At 37.3% G+C, this 25,707-nt stretch overlaps 1 protein-coding gene across 1 annotated transcript in view; it reads right to left on the bottom strand.

Annotated features, from left to right (window-relative positions):
• LOC106084907 (uncharacterized) overlaps positions 1–25,707 on the bottom strand; it is a 146,785-nt gene that overhangs the window by 7,956 nt on the left and 113,122 nt on the right. Inside the window, exon 9 of the mRNA XM_013248875.2 lies at positions 14,332–14,432. Within this exon, the coding sequence (XP_013104329.2) occupies positions 14,332–14,432 (101 nt within the window). The remainder of the gene's footprint in view (positions 1–14,331; positions 14,433–25,707) is intronic.

The raw sequence follows: 25,707 nt of genomic DNA, 5'->3' as shown, positions 1-25,707 counted from the left end.
AAATTCTGGAGAATGTATTTCTAAATTCAAAAACCGCCCTCGAATCTCTCAACGAGATGGCTGAATAGTAACAAAATTCACCCGTTTTTTGTGCCGGGAACAAGGAACTACACTCACAGAAAAAAGTTTGCCGAAAATAGGAAACACTGACTGCCGAATATTAGTAGTTAATTTTGCTGCTATTGTAACAGTAGTTCTGTTATTACAGTAGTAGTTCTGCAATTTCAGAGCAGCAGGCTTACCGCTGAAAAGTCTGTTAATTATTGAGAAATGTTAACAGAAAAAATATAATACAAATGTAAATGTGTGTCTCAGTGGATGTTTTTAATCCTCAGTGGATTTATACTTTCCATAATCTTTTTTCTCTAAATTTAGATACAAAAGGTGATGCCAGGCATGTACCTATTGGTAAAGCAATAACAAAAAACGCAACCGAGCTCAGCCACATTTGGAAATGTATACCAATGGATGGAACAGGTAGCTTCTTTACAGTAATATTCCCCAAATTAAAATCATATCTTCCAAAAAATTTTCTAAATAATGCTTTAAATAATCAAAACAAGTAACAGGCAAACATAAAATTTTTTTCAATAGATTTTTTATTAAGCTGACCGAAATGTTTGCTAATACAGTGGCCCTCTGTTTGCTGCAGCAACAGTAATGCCTGCTTTCCCATTTTCAGCGAACAAAACCTGTTGTGTTAGCAAACATTTTTGCTGTTTTGAATAACAAATTTGGTTGAGTGTACCTTACACATTCCAGGAGAACTGGAATCTGTGGGTATGCATCTAGCGACATGTAAGCTAAGTCTTCAGGATCAGGCCCGTTCTGATTGAGGTATCTCCAAAACATGCATTCTGAATGCATAAACCGCTTCTTCAGGTGTTAAAAAACTTTGAGCTCTGATTTTATCTATTACGTAGGTGAATAAATATAAGTCATTCGGTGCCAAGTCAGGACTATACGGCGGATGACTCATCATATCGATGTTTTAAGCGATCAAAAATGCGGTTTGTTCCCATTTTTGGAGCATATCTTTCGACCAATCAGTACGAGCCTTTTTTTTGAGCGATTGACAAATTGTTGGACGGTCAATTGTTTATGCAATATTTAATGTAAGCTGCTCCCACTAATGCCTAAGGTTGTCTCAATCTCTCGATAGGTCACATGATCTTGCAATATCAGTTGGCGCACAGCATCAATGGTTTTTGGAACACCAACTGAGTTTGGGCGACCTTTACGAAATACGTCTTGGAGTGAACTATGACCTCGGTTGAATTCACCATACCATCGATAAACGCTGGCCTTGGTAGAATTTCATCGCCAAAAATTAAATTAAGTTCCTCGATGCACTGTTGTTGAGTTAATCCACGTACGAAAATGATCAAGATTTAATTCCATTTTTTGGGCGAGATAAATCTTTTAAATTAGGTTAGGTTAGGTTTAAGTGGCAGTCTGCGATCAGACTCACTTAGACGTTTTCGTCCATAGTGATACCACAGGAGCAGAAGTAGGAAGATGCCTTTGTAGTCCCTACTGTGGAACCATCCAGATCGCTTAAAAAATCGCAATAACTTGCGAATGTTCACATCCGCTTTGAGAACCTGTCCCAAAGTGGACACACACACAAAAGATGTTCTATAGTTTCTTCTTCCTCGATGTTCTCACAGCTTCTGCAAAAGTTGTTGCTGGCAACCTTTAGTCTGTCAGCATGTTTTCCGATTAGACCGTGACCTGTCATGACGGACACAATGACTGAGACGTCTGTTCTAGCCAGTGACGGCAGAGCGGCAGACCTCTTCAAGTCTAGATTAGGCCACATAGATTTAGAATGCTCACAGGCCCCCCCCCTTTGTTCGTTGTCCATCCGGCCTGGTCCTGAAAACTTAGCTTTCATGTTGCTAGAGGAATGTGTAGAGTAGTTCCTAGTCTCGCAAGCTCGTCCGCTTTACAAATCCCTGGGATATCTCTTTGGCCCGGCACCCAGAACAGGTGAATTTTGAACTGTTCAGCCATCTCGTTGAAAGATCTGCGACAGTCGAGGTCAGTTTTTGTGTTCAGAAACACGTTCTTCAGCGATTTAATGGCTGTCTGAGAAGATATTTATGCCAATTGTCGTAATAACATTAAATCTTAGCCATTCCACCGCTGCCTTAATTGCAAGGATCTCCGCTTGATACACACTGAAGTGGTCGGGTAACCTTTTCGATATAACCAGTTCTAGATCTTTAGAGTACACCCCAAAACCCACCTGGTCGTTTAGTTTGGAACCATCTGTATAGAAGTCTATGTAATTTTTATTATCAGGGATATCGTAGTTCCAATCGGTTCTATCAGGAATAATGGTAAGTATTTTTTATCAAAAAGGTAGGGTGTAATCCACACTGCCTGGAACATCGGATATTGTATCAAGGATAACACAGTCTTCGTAGCCGCCACATGACAAAAGAGAAAGCTCCCTTAGCCTCACGGCAGTGGTCGCAGTAGTGTGTCTATCCATAATGTCAAGAGGCATAAAATGTAACATTAAATGCAGTGCATCAGTGTCGTCCTCAGTGCGGCAAGTCATCCTTTGGATCCGGTTAAGTATTGAGCAGAAGGTGGACTTTTGAAGCGCCGTCCACAAGACCACAACACCATATGGCGGTCATAACCCGCAACCTTTGCCAATGGCTCTCTTGCATGTGTATAGGGCTAGAGGTGACTTTCTTGCCCTTTCCAAAATGTTGGATTTGAAGTTAAATTTCCAGTCCAACAAAACACCCAGGTATTTCTCTCCTCCCAAGGTGACAGATTCCACTGTAGGCAACTTGAATCTCCTGCTGAAAAGAATTACTTCTGTCTTGCACGGATTTATACCTAGACCACTTTCGGTAGTCCACTTTGCTGTTGCACGTAGAGCTTCCTGAAGTAAATCTCTTAGAGTGCTGGGAAACTTTCCCCTTACCGCAATTGCTACGTCATCAGCATAAGCGACCACTTTTACGCCTTTTTCTTCCAGAGACAATAATATATTGTTAATGGCTATATTCCAAAGTAGAGGAGACAGTACACCTCCTTGAGGGGTTCCTATGCTGGCCCATCTTATTAGATCCAAATGGCTGGGCATCGCTGGTTTACACACAATAAGTACGCGGCCATAGTTGTTATTAGCGGATATGATATTATGATGATCTTCTCGGCAGCCGCTAAATTCTGGAGAATGTATTTCTAAATTCAAAAACCGCCCTCGAATCTCTCAACGAGATGGCTGAATAGTAACAAAATTCACCCGTTTTTTGTGCCGGGAACAAGGAACTACACTCACAGAAAAAAGTTTGCCGAAAATAGGAAACACTGACTGCCGAATATTAGTAGTTAATTTTGCTGCTATTGTAACAGTAGTTCTGTTATTACAGTAGTAGTTCTGCAATTTCAGAGCAGCAGGCTTACCGCTGAAAAGTCTGTTAATTATTGAGAAATGTTAACAGAAAAAATATAATACAAATGTAAATGTGTGTCTCAGTGGATGTTTTTAATCCTCAGTGGGTTTATACTTTCCATAATCTGTTTTCTCTAAATTTAGATACAAAAGGTGATGCCAGGCATGTACCTATTGGTAAAGCAATAACAAAAAACGCAACCGAGCTCAGCCACATTTGGAAATGTATACCAATGGATGGAACAGGTAGCTTCTTTACAGTAATATTCCCCAAATTAAAATCATATCTTCCAAAAAATTTTCTAAATAATGCTTTAAATAATCAAAACAAGTAACAGGCAAACATAAAATATAGCATAAAATTTTTTTCAATAGATTTTTTATTAAGCTGACCGAAATGTTTGCTAATACAGTGGCCCTCTGTTTGCTGCAGCAACAGTAATGCCTGCTTTCCCATTTTCAGCGAACAAAACCTGTTGTGTTAGCAAACATTTTTGCTGTTTTGAATAACAAATTTGGTTGAGTGTACCTTACACATTCCAGGAGAACTGGAATCTGTGGGTATGCATCTAGCGACATGTAAGCTAAGTCTTCAGGATCAGGCCCGTTGGGCAACGAATGATAAATGGTCAAAAAGGGGCAGTTGTGGGCATTTTAAAATTATGTGGCCTGGTGTAGACTTGAAGAGGTTTACCGCTTTACTGTCACAGGCTAGAACGGACGACTGAGTCATTGTATCCGTCATGACAGCTCACTGGAAAACATCATGACAGACTAAAGGTTGCCAGTAACGACTTTTACCGAAGCACGTCGAGTAAGAAGAGGCTAATGAACATCTGCTGTGTGTGTGGCCCGCACTAGCAGTCAGAAGGAGTTCCACTTTACGTTTTCATTTCTTTGAGAACTTATCTGATTTAGTTGATGCGAACATTCGCTAGTTGTTGGGCATAACATTTTGGAAAAGAGTATGCAAATGGAAATATTTTCCACAAACATTCCATCGTATTCCAAAATATTTGTGAGTGCTGTCCGACATAGTTCCTCACAAAAGTCGTCAGCATTAGTAGGGGATAACCAACGTTGGGATTAGAACCCTGGCGATTAGCGCCATAGGCGGACATTCTTACCTCTGAACCACGGTGGCCTCCAAAAAAGAGCGTTGAAAAAGTGTATAATGGACATTCATTATTTTTAAACAAATAAAACTAGCCCACCCAGCCACGTTTCGATGTGCCGTCTCTTACAATACACAGAACAAAGACTGCGCTATATTTGTTATCTAAATTTATATTATATTATCAGGCAGCATATTTACTTGAGGCTTTTTGGCGAATCTCAGGGGCTACCGTTACATTTCTATGACAGGTTCGTACGCCACTCTTAACTTCTTTTCATTTGATACTTGGCTACATGTTCTCTTTTGAAGTTTTTTTTTGAGCTGTATTGATACTTGGTCAAAGTGCTTATGTCCTCACTTTTAAATGAAAGAATTACTGCTAGGAAGCTGCCTGATCTATCCATTGGTATACATTTTCAAATTGGGCTGAGCTCGCTCACATTTTTTTACCCTCCACCAAAGGATGGGGGTATACTAATTTCGCCATTCTGTTTGTAACATCTCAAAATATGCGTCTAAGACCCCATAAAGTATTGTATATATATTCTTGGTCGTCGTGAAATTTTTAGTCGAACTAGCCATGTCCGTCCGTCCGATCGTCTGTCTGTCGAAAGCACGCTAACTTTTGAAGGAGTAGAGCTAGCCGCTTGAAATTTTGCACAAATACTTCTTATTAGTGTAGGTCGGTTAGGATAGTAAATGGGCCAAATCGGTCCATGTTTTGATATAGCTGCCATATAAACCGATCTTGGGTCTTGACTTCTTGAGTCTCTAGAGGGCGCAATTCACGTCCGATTTGAGTGAATTTTTGTACGTAGTGTTTTGATATCACTTCCAACGACTGTGCGAAGTATGGTCCTAATCGGTCCATTATCTGATATAGCTGCCATATAAACCGATTTTGGGTCTTGACTTCTTGAGCCTCTAGAGGGCGCATTTCTCTTCCGATTTGACTGAAATTTTACACATAGTGTTTTGATATCACTTTCAACAACTGTGCGAAGCATGGTCCTAATCGGTCCATAAGCTGATATAGCTGCCATATGAACCGATCTTGGGTCTTGACTTCTTGAGCCTCTAGAGGGCGCAATTCTCTTCCGATTTGACTGAAATTTTACAAATAGTGTTTTGATATCACTTTCAACAACTGTGCGAAGTATGGTCCTAATCGGTCCATAAGCCGATATAGCTGCCATATAAACCGGTCTTGGGTCTTGACTTCTTGAGCCTCTAGAGAGCGTAATTCTCATCCGATTTGGCACAAATTTTGTGCAACGGCTCCTCCCATGGCATTCAAGGTGTGCAATATGGTTAGAATCGATTTATAGCTTGACACAGCTTCCATATAAACCGATCTCCCGATTTCGCTTCTTAAGCCCCGAATCGGACTATAACTTGATATAGCTGCTCCTCCGTCCTTATTCATTATACTTTGTTTGCCTAAAAACAGATACTGCGCAAAGAACTCGACAGATGCAACCATGGTGGAGGGTATATAAGATTCGGCCCGGCCGAACTTAGCACGCTCCTACTTGTTTGTTATTGCTTTACTAATGGGTAAATGACTGGCATGGCCTTTTGTTTCTAAATTTTAAGAAAAAAGATTAAACTTTACATTCCGTGGTGATTATAAACATCCACTGAGACACACATTTACATTTGTATTTTTCTTCTTCTAACAGCCCCTTTATAATTAGGTTAGGCTATGTTAGGTTGAAAAGAGGGTGCAGATATAAATCCGCCCCATGCCACAATGGGCATTCACCTAAGCCAGTAATCTGCTTGTTGTGTGCTCTAAAAACTATAAAGTAATCTCTACAACGAAAATTTTAAATTAGTAATTCCGTGCTACTTACAAAATCCTTAATTGTTTTCAATACCACTCCCCTAAGTTGGTTCATGTCTGGTATTGTGTTCCACGTAAGTGCTGGTTTTTGCCATCCTCACGGAATACGTTTATCTTCTTCTTACACTGCACGACTGTTCGTGACCTTACCGTCCTGGTTGTTATTGCCCTTATGGTAACTTTACTGTCGGCAAAGATGTTCACACTCGATGTCCTCGCGTTAGCACCACACCACTTCACGCATTCCGTGATCGCCCTGATCTTCGCCTGCAGGACCGTATTATGGTCAGACAGTCTAAAACAGATCTCATTCCCAGGGTTCTCAATGTAGACCCTCAGGCCCACTCTGTCCTCTAGCTTTGATCCATCTGTGTAACATGATCTTCCAGATGGCAACACTAGGGTTCCGTCAATCCAACATTGTTTCTCTGGCAGCAGTGCCTCGCACTCGACTTCAAGGTTCATCTCAGGTATCCGGTCGGAAACCTCTTCCCTTCCTTCCAGATTTCCGATCGTCACCTCGTTGGTATGAGCTGCTCCCATTCTCAATCCATTCTCTCATCGGCTTAAGTCTCATAGCCGCAGTGGCTGCCTCACACTTAATCTGTATGTCAATGGGTCGGATATCTAGAATAGGCTCCGGTGCCCTAGGAGGCCACCGTAGCGCAGAGGTTAGCATGTCCGCCTATGACGCTAAACACCTGGGTTCGAATCCTGGCTAGACCATCAGAAAAAATTTTCAGCGATGGTTTTCCCTTCCTAATGCTGGAAACATTTGTGAGATACTATGTCATGTAAAACTTCTCTCCAAAGAGGTGTCGCACTGCGACACGCAGTTCGGACTCGGCTATAAAAAGGAGGCCTCTTATCATGGAGCTCAAACTTGAATCGGACTGCACTCATTGATATGAACATTCCTTGGTGGAATGTTCATTGGCAAAAATTGCATTGTAAAATTGCCCTAGTGGGCGATATGGCAAGACAACATGTTCTATGAACCTGTGGTTCCTTCTCAGTTCGCTTCCAATTCAGTTTCCTGTCCAAGATCACAACTACGTATTAGACCTTGCCAGATGTCGGATGTCCTACTCTTTATCTTGGTGCCTACAAACGTTCCATGGTTTTGAGAAGAAAGGACGACTTGGTCACAGAAAAGCTTCCAGGAGGCACGTTTTACCGCTCTGGTAATCTTATTGTATTCCTTGTATAATACACATCCCAATAAACTTCCGCTTTTTTACGACGTGCTCTGTTAAAAAACTGGCGACCTCTTTCCCAATATTGCGAATCTCCCCGGTCATCCAGTGTTTTTCTAGGGCTGATTTCCATTCCTTTATAATTCAGCAGCAGTCTTTTTTAGCATACAACAGACTTTTCAATAGTCAGCCTGCTGCTCTGAAATTGCAGAACTGCTACTGTAATAGCAGAATTACTGCCATAAAAGCAGCAAAATTAACTACTTATATGTAGCAGAAAGAGTTTGTTATTTTCAGCAAACTTTATTCCATGAGTTTATTACTAAAATTTCAATATATATTTTGTTTACTAATATGGCAATTTCAAATGTAAAGTATGAACATGTTTGTTCTTTAAGGGGTTTTGGCTCTCTGAAATTGTCATCTGGAGCGCATCCCATGCCTAAAAGAACTAAGGCGAACAATAGTAATAAGGGTCCAAAGACCTTGGTTAACGTCGCTAAGGACAGCTTGGTGATGGTAGTTTTCGGCAAGGGAGAAAAACAGTGCTGCATACCAACGAACTATTGGAGTGGGATAGTCAATGGATTGTCATCTGTAGACTCAAACTTCATTGCCGAATTGCCTGGGCCTCCTCCAATATGTGATGAAGCAGGCTAGTACCGGGGCCGATACAAACTAATTGCTTTTGGGGATCAACGCTCAGCTGAATTGTATCGTTGGGCTCTATAGAAGATTAGCGAGATCTGGCCAGGCACAGCATTGGATTTAGTCAAGAAGGAAGATATTCCTTCTCGACCAATGGCACACAATTTGATACCAAGGATTCCCTCAGATCCTGAATCCATACTTGGGAGACTAGGGGACTGCAATTCCAATCTTTCAATCACTGACTGGAAGACTGGTAAAAGCGTGCTAAGTTCGGCCGGGTCGAATCTCGGGTACTCACCATGCGTTCGATCGCTATCGGGATTTCGACAGACGGACATGGCTAGTTCCATTCAGATCGGGTCATATTTGGAAATATACGGCATTTAGACCGATCTCCCGACTCTTATTAAGCCTATAGAATGGGCATTTTTAGTCGATTCCACTGGAATATCGAACATTGGGATTTATAAGACCTATCGGTAACCGTTCCGAGTACAATCGAATCATACTGGGATATCGATGACATATTCTTCCTGATTCATATCCCATTCTAAACATTACAAATTTGTTCTTAACATTACAAATTTTTGGATAAAATGTGTTTGTAAAACGTTTTTTACTTGTTTCATGTTATTGTTGTCCGTCCGTCTGTCTATCGAAATCAAGATAGCAGTCGAACGCCTAAAGACAGCCGCTTGAAGTTTTGCACAGATACTTCTTATTGACACAAATGGGCTTTAACGCCCAAAAACATTTTTGGCCGTTATGATCTACATTATGACCGCCGAAAAATCGGCCAGAACGCCCATTGGACTTTATGACCTTTTTTGTTTTTAAAATAACAAAACAGCTCTCTTATATTTTTTTGAAAGTTCGGCACTACGAAATAGCCTCCAATAAAAAACCATCCAAACTCTAAAAAGAGAAATAAGCCCCAAAAGTAATTTAGGGGATTATTACATCTCCCTAAAGGAAAGCCATGAAAATAAAGAAATAATGTTCAATAAAGCAAGAAGAAGCTATAAAACATAAACATAGCAAATTGTTGTTGGTTGTTTTTTAAAGCATTCGTTATAGGTGTGAATGCAAAGCCATGGGTGGGAGTATTAGTGGTGAGAGAAAAAAACCAACTGGTAGACGTGCGAGAGAAAGAGTATCACTACCCAGTTGTACATCCAGAAACCAGTTGGCACCATCATCTATTTCAGTAGCTAACTTTAAAAGCGAACTTTGTCCCTGCTGTTGCATTATACGCAGAATTCAAAGAAATGTAGATATTTATGCTTTGACTCTGAAATACTATTTGCCGAAATAGCAACAGGTACTGCTGACGGGGTTCGGTTTAAAAAAATGATCGTGCTTCTTGAGTGCGAAAACGAATTTGCGCCACCAAAAATTCAAAAATGTCACTGATATTTTCGCAAAACTAGGTTCGAGTCCCCCGGCCGTAAATTTTTTTGTTATTTTTTCATTAAACTAATTTTAGAAAATTCTTCGTAAGATTTTATGTGTTTCTCATTGATAAAAATTTTTAAACGCGATTTCTCATTGTTTTGGATTTAATTTTATTGAGAAAATTATTGCCTTGCAGTAATGCTGAATGTGTTATTTCATAATTATCAAAGAGATGGTGGATGCGTGGAAGACACGGAGGATGCGTAGAAGACTACAAAACATAAGATGATAAGTTCAAATCTCCTTGCCGACCATTGACAAAACTTACAAAATTGAAAATTGTTTAAGTAGAGAGAGTGACAGAAAAAAAAAAACTGAAAGCAAGCGGAAAATAAAAAAAAAAACATTGACAAATGTCACAAGTGTCACCAGAAATCAATTGCGGAACTAGTTTGTTGGAATAAGCAGAATTACTAGTTCCAGGGTCAGCTGGTTACTCCAATGACAAACCTATTTTAAATTCACCAGTTGTTTACACTGAAAGTAAACAAAAGTGGAACTAGTTTGTTGGAATAAGCAGATTTACTAGTTCCAGGGTCAGCTGGTTACTCCAATGACAAACCTATTTTAAATTCACCAGTTGTTTACACTGAAAGTAAACAAAAGTGGAACTAGTCCTGATTACTTTGGCACTAGTGAATAAACAGGTTTGGAACTAGTGGCCTGGGCTACTGGGATATTTATAGTAGGTGGGGGTGTAGTGAAAGTGAGGTGCGCGATAAATGTTGTTGAGCCAATCTCTAAGACATTTGGAATTTTGTTGTTTGTATGTATATTTATTTAGAGCCTACACAACAAGACAAACAATTTCGTGACTGCAGTACAGGTCGTGTGCAGTAGGTGAGTGGGTGTCACTTTTTGTATTCAAACATAGAAGTGAAAATTGAAAAAATAGCCGGTTATGAATGATTGTGCTCAGTCAAAGTATATGCACTCAATGAAAGAATTAGTTGGTGGACAGTTTAAAAAGTAGGGGAGAGGATGCAGTAGTTTGCAATATGTGATGGGCTCATAACTTTATTATGTAAAAAAACAATTTTCTTTTGTTTTTATATCCGTATAGGCGACGTAATCTATTTTCTTGAAATGATAAAAAAACGGTATATGCGGTAGGTCGCTTTTCCACTAACATTCCCAAGTAGTACATATCCGCTTTGGGAATCTTAGAGGCAACACGACGAAAGCGTAATCAAAGCAATATGGTGTCTCAAAAGGAAGGTTTAGCGAATCTGACATAGAAATATGGCGTCATGTGTCTGAGGGTCATCTCAGCCTCTAAAACCAACGATAATGATAGGGTAGTACTCAATTGCGAGGGTTTTAGAAGTATGGTATCAACCAAACATTAAAACATGGATTCATCTTTCAGAGAGCCTTAACCACAAAAGAGCTTAACGGACATGTAACCTAACTATGACCATATTGTCATTCGAAATCAAGATATTTAAGAGCAGTGTATGAATTTGATATCAAAGTATCTTAAGGGCGGTCAATGTTGATATCAAATGAAAGGTTCTTAGGAGTAAAGTACTAACAAATATATTGTACACAAACCTTTAAGGCCAAGATGGAATCGTGAACCCTAGAAGTTTAGATTGCAAATTGAAGGAAATTTTTGTTTTGTGTATTGTAAAAGAGCCAGGGTGATTGGCTGCTTAAAAGAAAGGGCCTTTTTTTAAATAATTTGTTCATGGAGATAATAACAACTTTTATTGGATTTTCGAGTTTGTCATAAATCTAAATTGCAAAATTGATAATCAATAATTCAAATTCCTTTATAGGACCGGTTTCAGCAAATTTTTTAATTGATCGTACAAATTTGTTAACTGAACCTAGTTATTAATTTTTTCTGTGTAGGAACTACTTTACACATTCCAGGGGAATTGGAATCTGTGGGTATGCCTTTAACGACATGTAAGCTAGGTTTTCAGGATCAGGCCCGAAGGGCATAGAGTGATAGATGGTCACAAAAGGGGGTTGTGAACATTCCAAAATTATGTGGCCAAATCTAGACTAGATGAGGTCTACCGCTGGCTAGAACAGACGTCACAGTCATTGTGTCCGTCATGACAGGTCACTGTCTGATAGGAAGACATGTTGATAGACAGACTCTTTATATAATTATTTATTGCTCTCTGTACACATGGATGTGATTTTATGACAATTTTGGTCTATTTCACGTGAGGATGTATCTTACAAATATATAATAACAATTAATTTTCGAATTGACAACGAATTTTATGCACCTTTACATATTTACAGATATACTTTGGTACTATAATATTAATTGATGAACAATGTCAGGTGTCATATAATTCCTCAAACGATATACGTATTTGTATTTCATTGCTACATTAACTGATAATCTTCGTTACTTCTCCGTCATTCTCTCAAATTAAGAACCTGAAAGACTTACTTAAGAAACGAATTAAGATTAAATTTATTTATTTATTTACCATGAAAAGTGAATATTTGTGGGTTGTTGAAATTTAAAAATCTTTTTCTACGATATAAATGTATATCTACATATATATATATATATATATATATATATATATATATATATATATATATATATATATATATATGTGTGTGTAGAAAAAGACTTTTAAATTTCAACAAATTTATATAAAGGGTGATTTTTTTGAGGTTAGGATTTTCATGCATTAGTATTTGACAGATCACGTGGGATTTCAGACATGGTGTCAAAGAGAAAGATGCTCAGTATGCTTTGACATTTTATCATGAATAGACTTACTAACGAGCAACGCTTGCAAATCATTGAATTTTATTACCAAAATCAGTGTTCGGTTCGAAATGTGTTCATTCACCGTAACATTGCGTCCAACAGCATCTTTGAAAAAATACGGTCCAATGATTCCACCAGCGTACAAACCACACCAAACAGTGCATTTTTCGGGATGCATGGGCAGTTCTTGAACGGCTTCTGGTTGCTCTTCACTCCAAATGCGGCAATTTTGCTTATTTACGTAGCCATTCAACCAGAAATGAGCCTCATCGCTGAACAAAATTTGTCAAAATTTGAACACATTTCGAACCGAACACTGATTTTGGTAATAAAATTCAATTATTTGCAAGCGTTGCTCGTTAGTAAGTCTATTCATGATGAAATGTCAAAGCATACTGAGCATCTTTCTCTTTGACACCATGTCTGAAATCCCACGTGATCTGTCAAATACTAATGCATGAAAATCCTAACCTCAAAAAAATCACCCTTTATATATATATATATATATATATATATATAAATATATATATATATATATATATAAATATATATATATATATATATATATATATATATATATATATATATATATATATATTTATATATATATATATATATATATATATATATATATATATATATATATATTTATATATATATATATATATATATATATATATATATATATATATATATATATATATATATATATTTATATATATATATATATATATATTTATATATATATATATATATATATATATAAAGGGTGATTTTTTTGAGGTTAGGATTTTCATGCATTAGTATTTGACAGATCACGTGGGATTTCAGACATGGTGTCAAAGAGAAAGATGCTCAGTATGCTTTGACATTTCATCATGAATAGACTTACTAACGAGCAACGCTTGCAAATAATTGAATTTTATTACCAAAATCAGTGTTCGGTTCGAAATGTGTTCAAATTTTGACAAATTTTGTTCAGCGATGAGGCTCATTTCTGGTTGAATGGCTACGTAAATAAGCAAAATTGCCGCATTTGGAGTGAAGAGCAACCAGAAGCCGTTCAAGAACTGCCCATGCATCCCGAAAAATGCACTGTTTGGTGTGGTTTGTACGCTGGTGGAATCATTGGACCGTATTTTTTCAAAGATGCTGTTGGACGCAATGTTACGGTGAATGAACACATTTCGAACCGAACACTGATTTTGGTAATAAAATTCAATGATTTGCAAGCGTTGCTCGTTAGTAAGTCTATTCATGATAAAATGTCAAAGCATACTGAGCATCTTTCTCTTTGACACCATGTCTGAAATCCCACGTGATCTGTCAAATACTAATGCATGAAAATCCTAACCTCAAAAAAATCACCCTTTATATAAATTTGTTGAAATTTAAAAGTCTTTTTCTACACACACATATATATATATATATATATATATATATATATTTATATATATATATATATATATATATATATATATATATATATATATATATATATTTATATATATATATATATATATATATATATATATATATATATATATATATATATATATATATATATATATATATATATATATTCCACAATTATTCACTTTTTATGGTAAATAAATAAATAAATTTAATCTTAATTCGTTTCTTATGAAAGTCTTTCAGGTTTTTAATTTGCGAGAATGACGAAGATTCCCAGTTGATGGTGCAATGAAATACCCGATCAAAAGTAACGATAAAAATTCTTCCTTTAGACATTAACGGCATTATTCACAAAACTTAACGTAAATTGGAAATAGGATTATTAGGTATATATCTATTATAGAACTGTCAAATAAACCTATTTTAAGGCTTCATATAGTTTTGTGAACAAAGCCGTAATAATATTAAAAAAATGCGTACCTGTTTTAAAACACCCACCAGTAGCTCATCTACGTTGTGCTGAATTCCACTAGACGTCTCTATGAATTTTACATCGCGGGAAGCTGCTAACGATTTTCCATCTGAAATATGTTAATTAATTTTTTAATCAGTAACGCAACAATTACGAGTATTGAGAATATTATATAAAGGGTGATTTTTATATGAAAGTTTTTCATAAAAAAAACACATTTAAATCAGAAAAATGCATGAAATCTTCATCTGAATCGATAATACGGTCCATATAATTTAATGTTTGAAAATTAGTTTATGCAAATGTTGACCGTGACTGCGCCTCAAATGATCCATTCGCTTAGTTTAATTTTTGCATACTCTTTCGGCTCAATATTTCGGCCAGTATCTCACGAATAAATGCTTCAAAGTTGTCTTCAAATGCGTCAATTGGAGCGGGATTGTCTGTATAGAAACGAACTTTAATATAGCCCCACAAAAAATAGTCTAAAGGCATTAAATCATACGATCTAGGCGGCTAATTGACCGGTCACGAACGTGAAATAAAATGTTCACCGAACTCGCCTCTCAATAGGTCCATTGTTACGCGTTCTTTGTGGCATGTGGCACCGTCTTGTTGAAATGTGACACATGTCATGCAAGTAAAGCTGTTGCATTTTGGGCCAACAAAAAATTGGATATCATCTCACGATAGCGCCCACTATTTACAGTTACGTTACGATTCGCATCATCTTTGAAGAAATAAGGTCTAATGATGCCACGAGTCCATAAACCGCACCAAACTGTGATTTTTTCTGCCTGCATTGGTAGCTCTTGCAATGCTTCTGGCTGATCTTCACTCTTAAATCGACAGTTCTGCTTATTTACGTACCCATTGTGCCAAAAATGAGGAAGGAGCACACATCTGGATAATAAAATTCAATAATTTGCAAGCGTTGTTCGTTTGTAAGACGATTCACGGTTTAATTACAGACCAAACTAAAGATGTTTGACAGTGAAACAAAACACGAAACGTACGTGAGCTGTTTAAACTAGCGTTACCAAAAAGATAATAGCTAAAAAATCACCCTCAATCAAAAGTGCATAAAACTATGATGAAGAAATTTATGGTTTCAAATAACAGCAGATATCATCAAGCGTGCTCCGGTAACCCCGATGGCAACAAGTTTTCGAATTCAACTTTATTTTTCGAATTCAACTTTATTATATATATTTCCGATTACGAAATGGCAAATAAATCCGATCTTAATTCCATCAGACTAGTCTGTGCGAATGGAAAATCAATGCATTGATATATTTATTGTCACCAAATCTTTTTTAAACCGTCTATTTCTACAAACTTGTGTATCGAACTATTCGAAAAATAAGGCTTTTAAAAAACCCGGTACATGTTTTTGAAATTTTTACATGATAAGTTCATTTTCATTTCTTTATGAAAATAAAACCTTTTAGAAATTTTAGGGATTACTTTCCTTTTTCAGTTAATGATAAAGACACATTTCAATGAATTATTCTCGATAAAATTTTCTCTAAAAACGAAATTTCGACAAAATTTTCTTCATGACTATTTTTAGATTAGATTTGGTTAGGTTGAAAAGGTGCGGATTTTAATCCGTCCCATGACACTATGGACGTATTAGGGATCCCAAAGTCGACTTTCAACCACTCGATTAGTCGAATTTTTAGTAAAAAGTCAAAGTTCACAGGTACGTATAATAGATTTTGAAGTCGAATAGTCGAAAAGAAAGCTGCACAGAGAAAAAAGCAGCATAAAGAAACAAGTTCTGCTGTGCTTATATTGCTGCTAAGTTAGTGCTGCGTTGCAAAAAATCGAGTTCATTAAAAAGAAATGTTTAAAATTTTTCTTAGATGCTTAATTCTTAAGTGCTACGATTTGATTCTCCTCAGTTTACTCTTGTTGTGGTAAATATATTTTTGAAATTGAATAGTAAGGCAAAATTTGATAATATTATTACATGGTTAAATCGATTTGATGAACTTCGACTGAGGTATTCAGATGAAAAATAATAATTCGTCCATATAGGAGTATATCTTTTCCTTGCCACCGTATAGGCTCGACTATAGATTTGAATTCGTCAACCCCTAAAAGACATATTTAATGTCCGGGTTTTCTGAAATTTTGAAAAGTTTATTAAAATATACTCATCACAGTCCATATTTTTTATATGAACCATATGAATCGAGCCCCAGATTAAAGATTTTAAATCTATAAAATGCGAATATATCGAATAAGGTCCATATTAATCCAACTTTAGGTGTAGGTCCCATACAAACCTACCTCGAACTTTCGGTATTTTTGCTCTGAAACCCTATGTTTGTTCCAATTTGTCCAAAATTAGAAAGCGACTTTTTCTCGGCATGGCAAAAGTATATTCCGACCAATGGACGAATCAACCAATGGTTTATAGTAGCTCTCATATAAGGGCACATTTCTCAAATAGAGATTTTTGCACCGAATTTAGCGAAGTCCACATGGAATTTAGAATATATAGAGTCCGATTTAGGGAATGTTTTACACAATTTTGGAAAGGTATGAAAATGTCCTTTAAAAATCTTTATTGTGTAAATCTAGCGGTCTGTTTTTATGTTTAATGGTGATGACAACATCATGTCTGATACATAAAATCGGATAGAATAGAGAAATTTCCTTTTGGGTTTTATAGAGGGTGTGATATGAGAGCCTGCATATGTGCAATAACATGGGATATCCTACTTGGGTTGCAACATTCAGAATAACACTAGTTGCAAGTCGGCAAGGATATAGAGACTATTTCATGCTTTAATGACTTGGAAAAGTTGGAAACCAAGCAGTCACATATGAAATGCTCCAATGTTTCACCATCATAACCTCATGCCCTACACAATCTATCATTTGCCGCATCTATTCTCCATAAATGCGCTCAAAGTCTTATTTGTCCTTTATTCTGGTCTCCTTTGTACTACCTTTCAGTAATAGCCTCGCCTTTTATGAAAATTATTGTTTTGTATAAGATTTGCAAAAATTGTGCTGGTGTTGTTGAGTGTTTTTTGGTGTTGTTGTGGTGAGGGTGTTGTTTAACAAGGAGGTCGGCAATTTTTTAAGCTTCGGAAGCAATATGTTAAGATACAGTATTTCAATTGCGCTTTTTGAATGCCAGATGTGGCACTGGATAGAATCGAATAAAAAAAATTAATAAAAGATATGCCATTTGAGAAAGGATAGAGATAACTCTTTGAAAATTTGAAATGGTAAGAGCTGAGGTGTTTTCGAGATTATGTGCAAAACGTCAATGCCCTAGGTGGGCCGAGCTCCTTTGACAGTTCCCTTAAGTTGGTCACTTCGGCATTTCGAAAAATTGTTCGGGTTGCCACATCTTCCCTTGTGGATCGATTTTTATACCCTCCACCATAAGATGGGGGGTATACTAATTTCGTCATTCTGTTTGTAACTACTCGAAATATTCGTCTGAGACCCCATAAAGTATATATATTCTTGATCGTCGCGACATTTTATGTCGATCTAGCCATGTCCGTCCGTCTGTCCGTCCGTCTGTCCGTCCGTCTGTCCGTCCGTCCGTCTGTCTGTCTGTCGAAAGCACGCTAACTTCCGAAGGAGTAAAGCTAGCTGCTTGAAATTTTGCACAAGTACTTCTTATTAGTGTAGGTCGGTTGGTATTGTAAATGGGCCATATCGGTCCATGTTTTGATATAGCTGCCATATAAACCGATCTTGGGTCTTGACTTCTTGAGCCTCTAGCGTGCGCAATTCTTATCCGATCAGATTGAAATGTTGCTCGACGTGTTTTGTTATGATATCCAACAACTGTGCCAAGTATTGTTCAAATCGGTTCATAACCTGATATAGCTGTCATATAAACCGATCTGGGATCTTGACTTCTTGACCCCTAGAGGTCGCAATTATTATCCGATATGCCTGAAATTTTGTACGACGGATCCTCTCATGATCATCAACAAACGTGTTTATTATCCCATATAAATCATTCTCTCTATTTTACTTCGTGAGCCCCAATGGGCGCAATTCTTATACGAATTGGCTGAAATTTTACACAGGTCTCCAACATATAATTTAATTGTGGTCCGAACCGGACCATATCTTGATATCGTTTTAATAGCAAAGCAACTCTTTTCTTATATCCTTTTTTGCCTAAGAAGAGATGGCGGGAAAAGAACTCGACAAATGCGACAAATGGTGGAGGGTATATAAGATTCGGCCCGGCCGAACTTAGCACGCTTTTACTTGTTTAAATTCCATTTTTGCTGGATAGTGATTGAGGTTTACAATATCTCCACAAGTTTCAGCGATATTCGACTTTTTGCTGCTGAAATTTTGGAGGATATTGGTTCGTAGTTTGCACGATGGCATTTGTGATTCGAATTTCATTTCGATGCATGATTTGGATTTGTGACAAAATTTGCAACGACTTTGCCGCAAAACGTGCCCACATCAGAGAACTGCATAGTACGTGCTGCCTGTCTCCGTCTGTTCAAAATTGGCAGACTTACATCCATTTTTTTGCTCAAAATCTAAAACAAGGCAAGCAATCATTTTATGCTCATCAGCAAAAGCACTTACAATAGCTCAACGAATTCAAAAGAGTATTCTATGTTTTGGTCGTTGAGAGTGTCGCAGAGAGCGTCAACAACGATTACTAGTATGAGGTGTGAGCTTGCCATTCGCTGCATATCAACCATCTGCACTTATTTTTAAAGCCGCTATTACACGGCATGTAGATGTCTTATCACATGCCACTTGAATACATGTGTAATTGAAAATGTTTGATAATATTGCCAATTTACACACGATTCATCATTTTTATTATCAAACATGGATGTCATTTTCGTATGACATAACCTACAAATTTGAGCAAAAGCTGATTTTTTTTTGCGTTAAAATTGTTGATGTTGTGAGAAAGCTGGTTAAATCAAAAATTTGTGAAAACAATTTAATTTGGGGTTGCTTTCATTCGACTGACAACAAAAACAGCTGATTTCTTTATGTTTTTGTCAGAAAGAATAGAGCACGCTCTAATCGAAACAAATTACATGTGCTATTTTGAAAAGTGATTTTCGTATGTTAGTTTCGTTTGTATCACACGAGATATACAACTCTACATGTGCTAAATTTAACATGTCTAAATATAACTACATGCCGTGTAATACAGCCTTAAGGTGGCTTGCTGCTGTTCTTTGGTCCATATCTGATTACGCAATTCAAAGTTATACAGTTTGGAAGTCAAAAAATGTGAGAAAATTTGTTGGTGAAGAAAAGTATTTTCATTGATTAGTCTTTAATTGAAAGAACTAGCTTAAATACATTAATTTTTGCTTTTATTTGTTGTGAAGAGGACTTATTGTAGATGCGTTTTAGGTGAAGTTGAACCAAATATGTCATCATAAACGGGTGCCATATGCCATATAAGCAATTTTTTATTAGGTAAGGTTGAAAAGAGGGTGCGGATGTTGATTCGCTCATGCCACTATGGACATACAACTAAGCCAGTAATCGGCTTATTGTGCGCTCTATATACAAAAAAGTAACTTTGAAAAGAAAATCTAAGTTAGGAATTCCGTGCTATTTACAAAATCTTTAATTATTTCCATGTCACGCCCCTAACATGGTTCATGTCTGATATTGTGATCCAACTTAAGTGCCGATATCTGTTAGACGCGAAAGCCGGGCAATAACAAAGTAAATGCCACACCGATTTTACATAAGTGAGCTTGTAGTCCTATGTGTCCCGTTATAATACCAATAGCTATACTGACTTCCTTCTTACTTCCTTTCAGTAATAGCCTCGTCTTCTCACGATCTGGATCCCCCCATAGAATTTTCGCAGTTCCATTTTATTAAAAAATTGGAAAAACCCCTTGAGTTTACAAAATGCAGAGCCCCGTTTTCCCATTCGAGCTAATGTTTTTTTACTTCATAAGTCCCATAAATACGTACAAAAAATGCTTTGCGCCAAACAATATTTGTAGCCTCCACAGCAAATTTACAAGCAGTGGTCAACAGGTGTCGTTTGTCATAAAGGACCCAATTTTTTTTTGCGATTTTCCTAAATTTTGATATTTTCAGTGTAATTGACAGATGATCGAACTATTAAATCCGGATTAAAAGAGCAGTGTAAACGGAGTTAATGAAGGATTTTCTGAGTCGAAGTAACTAATTGGTCTGTCATACTACTGTTCGAAATAGCTGGAGGCAGTGTTGCCAGTATTTGGGATCTCTTCTCAAATTGGGGATTTATTTTCGAAAATTGGGACTACATTTTTGACTTGTGGATTTGATAGGGATTCGGAGGAAAAATTTATTTATATATTTCATTGACTGTGCGGGTGAGAAATTTTACATTATTTATTTGAGCAACAAAGTATTTTATGCATAATGTAAAATAAAGAAAAGTAATGTCGTTTACAAATTAGTTTCAAGAGCTTGTAGTCCTACGTGTCCCGTTATAATACCAATAGCTATACTGACTTCCTTCTTACTTCCTTTCAGTAATAGCCTCGTCTTCTCACGATCTGGATCCCCCCATAGGATTTTCGCTGTTCCATTTTATTAAAAAATTGGAAAAACCCCTTGAGTTTACAAAATGCAGAGCCCCGTTTCCCCATTCGAGCTAATGTTTTTTTTACTTCATAAGTCCCATAAATACGTACAAAAAATGCTTTGCGCCAAACAATATTTGTAGCCTCCACAGCAAATTTACAAGCAGTGGTCAACAGGTGTCGTTTGTCATAAAGGACCCAATTTTTTTTTTGCGATTTTCCTAAATTTTGATATTTTCAGTGTAATTGACAGATGATCGAACTATTAAATCCGGATTAAAAGAGCAGTGTAAACGGAGTTAATGAAGGATTTTCTGAGTCGAAGTAACTAATTGGTCTGTCATACTACTGTTCGAAATAGCTGGAGGCAGTGTTGCCAGTATTTGGGATCTCTTCTCAAATTGGGGATTTATTTTCGAAAATTGGGACTACATTTTTGACTTGTGGATTTGATAGGGATTCGGAGGAAAAATTTATTTATATATTTCATTGACTGTGCGGGTGAGAAATTTTACATTATTTATTTGAGCAACAAAGTATTTTATGCATAATGTAAAATAAAGAAAAGTAATGTCGTTTACAAATTAGTTTCAAGAGCATTAACCTATTTATGTAGGTGGAAGTAAAGACACAATTAATACTATAAACAGGAATATGTGACGAAGAACAATTAAAAGGAAAACGTTAGATTTTAAAAGTTAACATGCTTGAAAAGTTGGTGTTACACTAAATCTGTTCAAACAATCTGTGTGGTTTTGAACGCCATTGCATTGCCTAGGAGTTGGTTGCTGGTAGTTGGTTCCAAAGTTTTTTTGAGTGTATGAAAAGTGCCAATCACAAATCTTGGCGCGGTGCTGCGGTAAAATCAATTTTTTCCTCTGGTGGACTGAACGAATTGTAAGTAATCAAAAATATACCTCGGCTGCATAGTATATATGAGTTTGGGAAGAAGTGATAGAATTTTGATTTTTAACTTTTGATTGGAATAGTGCAGAATTCGTGCTTTTTTTCAAAATGATTTAGGAAAATTCAATTCAAGTTGAACGAAAATGATGCATATAAAATTATAAAAAAAACTAGTAAGGATGGACTAGTCGGGCAAAGACGACCTTTTGATTCCCTTCTCCATATTGGATATACAGGCTTAGTCGTCAGATATAAAATTTGCTTAAATTTGGTATTTAGAATTTCGAACAAAATCCGTGCATAAGATCGATAAATAAATGCTTTAGCAATGGCCTTAAAAGTAATAATCGGGAGAGGCATATATATGCGAGCTATATCTGGAACTGAACAAATTTTGAGAAGATCGGTTAACAAATTACTTAAGTATTATTCAAAATCGGACGAAAATAAATATGGAACCTATATCTAAATCTGAACCGATTTCTACGAAATTCACCAATAATATCGAGTCTTATAAGAGAATCCCTCAGGCAAAATTTCGTGAGAATCGGTGTAAAAATGACGATATAATTGCAATATGGAAGCTATATCCAAATCTGAACCGATTTCTTCAATTTCAATAGGCTTTGTCTCTTGGCCCAAGAAAATGTTTGTGGCAAATTTGAATACGATCGAATGAAAATTGCGAACTGTACTTTGTACACAAATTAACATGGACTGACTGACAGACAGACGGAGGGACATAGCTAAACCGAATCAGAAAGTGGTCCTGAGGCGTTCGGTATACTTATCAATGGATGTATCTCTCTTCCTTCTGAGTGTTACAAACAAATTCACCAAGTTATAATACCCTGTACCACAGTAGTGGTGTAGGGTATAAATATATTTCTATAATGTAGATATTTAAGAGTAAATAAGTGAACATTTAAAATAAGAGTGTAGAAGTAGAAAGCGCTGCTGGCGAAAAATTTATGTCGCGCGAGCCATAAATTTTGGTACTTAAATGTTTGGCGTATACAAAATATAATGTGCGTATAAGCAACTGCTTATAACCACAGGCAGGAGCGACTATCAAGTTAAACTTTTTCAGTTATTTGAGAGTCATGACCACTAAAGATGCAGGCAGACTCAATCCAAATTAATTGCCCGTTTTGTCTAGTAGTTTAATGATACATTGCAAGTCCTATTATACATTTTTTGTGATTACAACTAGAAAATGTAATCCTTTTTGTGCAGCTTTTGCATTTATGTAGCATAAATAATTAGAGTGAATTGAATTCAAAATTAACATCCAATTTTGATTTTTAATTTAATTTTTATGTTTTGGGTATTATTTTATAAATTTATTGGCATCTCTCTGTCGGGTTTTATGTCCGACTGTATACAGACCCGAAAAAAATTGGCGTTATGAACTCCTCTAAAGCGGACATATAACCCAAAAAAAATTTGGGCGTTATAACCGGTCAACGTTATTTGCTTGCGGATGATTTTCTCAAACACTTTTGATAGGAAAGGTCATATAGTTATTGGCCTGTATTCTTTATTAGGTTTCACAATAGGAATAATCTAATCATATGTCCACAAATAAGGAAACGTGCTTATTGTTATTATTGTATTAAGGATGTAAGTAACATGTGAAGGAAATGGTAGGAGATTGTGCTTAAAGAATTTTGGATGGATGGAGATCCCATAGCGTTGGATTTGACGGCAAGGCAGGAGGATAGGACTTCAGATGGTGAAAGGTATGGGCTGCGGCTGGTAGGTTGGGTTAAACGTGCAGCAGGTGTTGTAAAATTAGAGATGGCAGATCACCTCATGGGGTCAGATTGAGGTCCACAAATTGTTTCTTCAGTGCGTCAACATCAATTCCAGTATCGAGTGTTTGTTCTTTGGATTTTTCTATATCAATTCCCGAATAATTTGCCATGTATTTATGAATTTGCTGCAGAGCTAAATCTGTATTCGTAGAAAATAAATTTTACTCGTTGAATTTGTTTCGTTATATGCTCTCGTGCTGCTTTATATTCCTCATGGAACGGGGACATCTTGTAGCGTTTCCAGTCCGCATACAATGTCTCTATTGTCGATAAGTCGTTTAATGTTATCGTGGAACCATGATTGCCTCCACTTAGATAAGGTTGAAAAGATAGGAATTCCGTGCAACTTACAAAATCCTTAATTGTTTTCCATAACACTCCCCTAAGTTGGTACATGTCTGGTACTGTGTCCCCACCTAAGTTGGGGTGTCTGTTGGCCGCGAAAGCCGGGCAATGACATAGGAAATGCTCCAACCTTCCCCACATGCGCTTCACATGTTATTACTTGCCGCACCGATTCTGCATAAGTGAGCTCGTAGTCCTATGTGACCCATTATGATACCGAAAGTTATACTGACCTCCTTCTTGCTTCCATTCAGTAATAGCCTCGACTTTTCGCGATCCGGATCTCCCCATATGATTTTTGCCGTCCCACAGATCGTTTCGCTGTTACACAGTACGTAGACCCGAAAGGCATCGGGTTAATCGAGTTTGTTGACGGCAGTTTCTGGGTTTCACTGCCAAATCTTCTGTTCTTTCATTTTATGGTCCGGAACCCAAACAATGCGGATTGTGCCATTCTCAGAAAAGGCGTTAATCTCCTTCTTACATTCCAAGACTGTTCGTGACCTCACCGTTTTGGTTGTTATTGCCCTGATTTAGTTTACTGTGAGTATACTGTCCGTAAAGATGTTCACACTCGACGTCCTCTCGTGAAGACCACACCACCTCACTCATTTCGCAATTGCCCCGAACTCCACCTGCAGGATCGGATTATGGTCAGACAGTTGGAAACAGTGAGGCCACCATAGCGCAGAGGTTGGCATGTCTGCTTATGACGCTGAACGCCTGGGTTCAAATCCTGTTCTATCAGAAAAAAAAATCCGCTGTGGTTTTCCCCTCCTGTGCACATCATCATCATCACAGGTATCCTATCGAAAATCTGATCTAATCCATTCGGGTTTCTTACCGTCGCATCGATTATACCGCGATGGTATGATATGCTCCTATCCTCTATCCATTTTCTCATCGCTTTAAGTCTCATAGCCGCAGTGGCTGCCTCGCACTTAATCTGTATGTCATTGGGTCGAATATCTAGAATAGTCTCCAATGCCCTAGTGGGCGTAGTCATCTTCGCTCCGCCTATGTCAAGACAACATGTTCTCTGAACCTGTTGCAGTATCCTTTCATGACAATTTTTCTTCATCGCAGTCCACCAAACTACTGAGGCGTAAGTAAGTATTGGTCTAATCACAATCCTGTAAAGTCTGTGGACTATCCTCGCATTCAAGCCCCATTTCAAGCCTACGGCCCGTCTACATTTTTCCCAATATCTGTGAGCCTTCTTAGTATGCTCACGCATGTAACACTTCTAATTCAGTTTCTTGTCCAAGATCTTTACTTTACTTTAATTGGCAATGACAAAATATTTGTTCCACTAGCCGAACGTAGAATAGCGTTCCAAGCGCCTCGATCTTCTGCGCTCATTCTAAAATCTCTGACACCAAGTTTCGAGGTGTCTTCCTCAACTTGATCTTTTCATCGGGCTTTTGGTCTTCCCGGTTTGCGTGTACCACCGTGTTTGCCTTCAAAAGACTTCTTTGCTGGAGCTTCTTCATCCATTCTGACTACATGACCTATCCAACGCAGCCGTTGTATTTTGATGCGTATAACTATGCTATCGTCGACATACAGCTCATACAGCTCGTGGTTCATACGTCACCTATATTCTCCGTTAACGCAAACTGGTCCATATATTTTACGAAGAATCTTTCTCTTAAATAGTCCAAGCACTGCCTCATCTACTTCCACAAGTACCCATGCTTCAGAACCATATAACAGCACGGGTAGTATCAGTGTCTTGAATAGTGTA

The sequence above is a fragment of the Stomoxys calcitrans genome, chromosome 5 (genome assembly GCF_963082655.1).
Source record: "Stomoxys calcitrans chromosome 5, idStoCalc2.1, whole genome shotgun sequence".
Classification (NCBI taxonomy): Eukaryota; Metazoa; Arthropoda; class Insecta; order Diptera; family Muscidae; genus Stomoxys; species Stomoxys calcitrans.
Note: the sequence above shows the minus strand (reverse complement) of the source record. Positions and strands in the feature narration are given on the sequence as shown.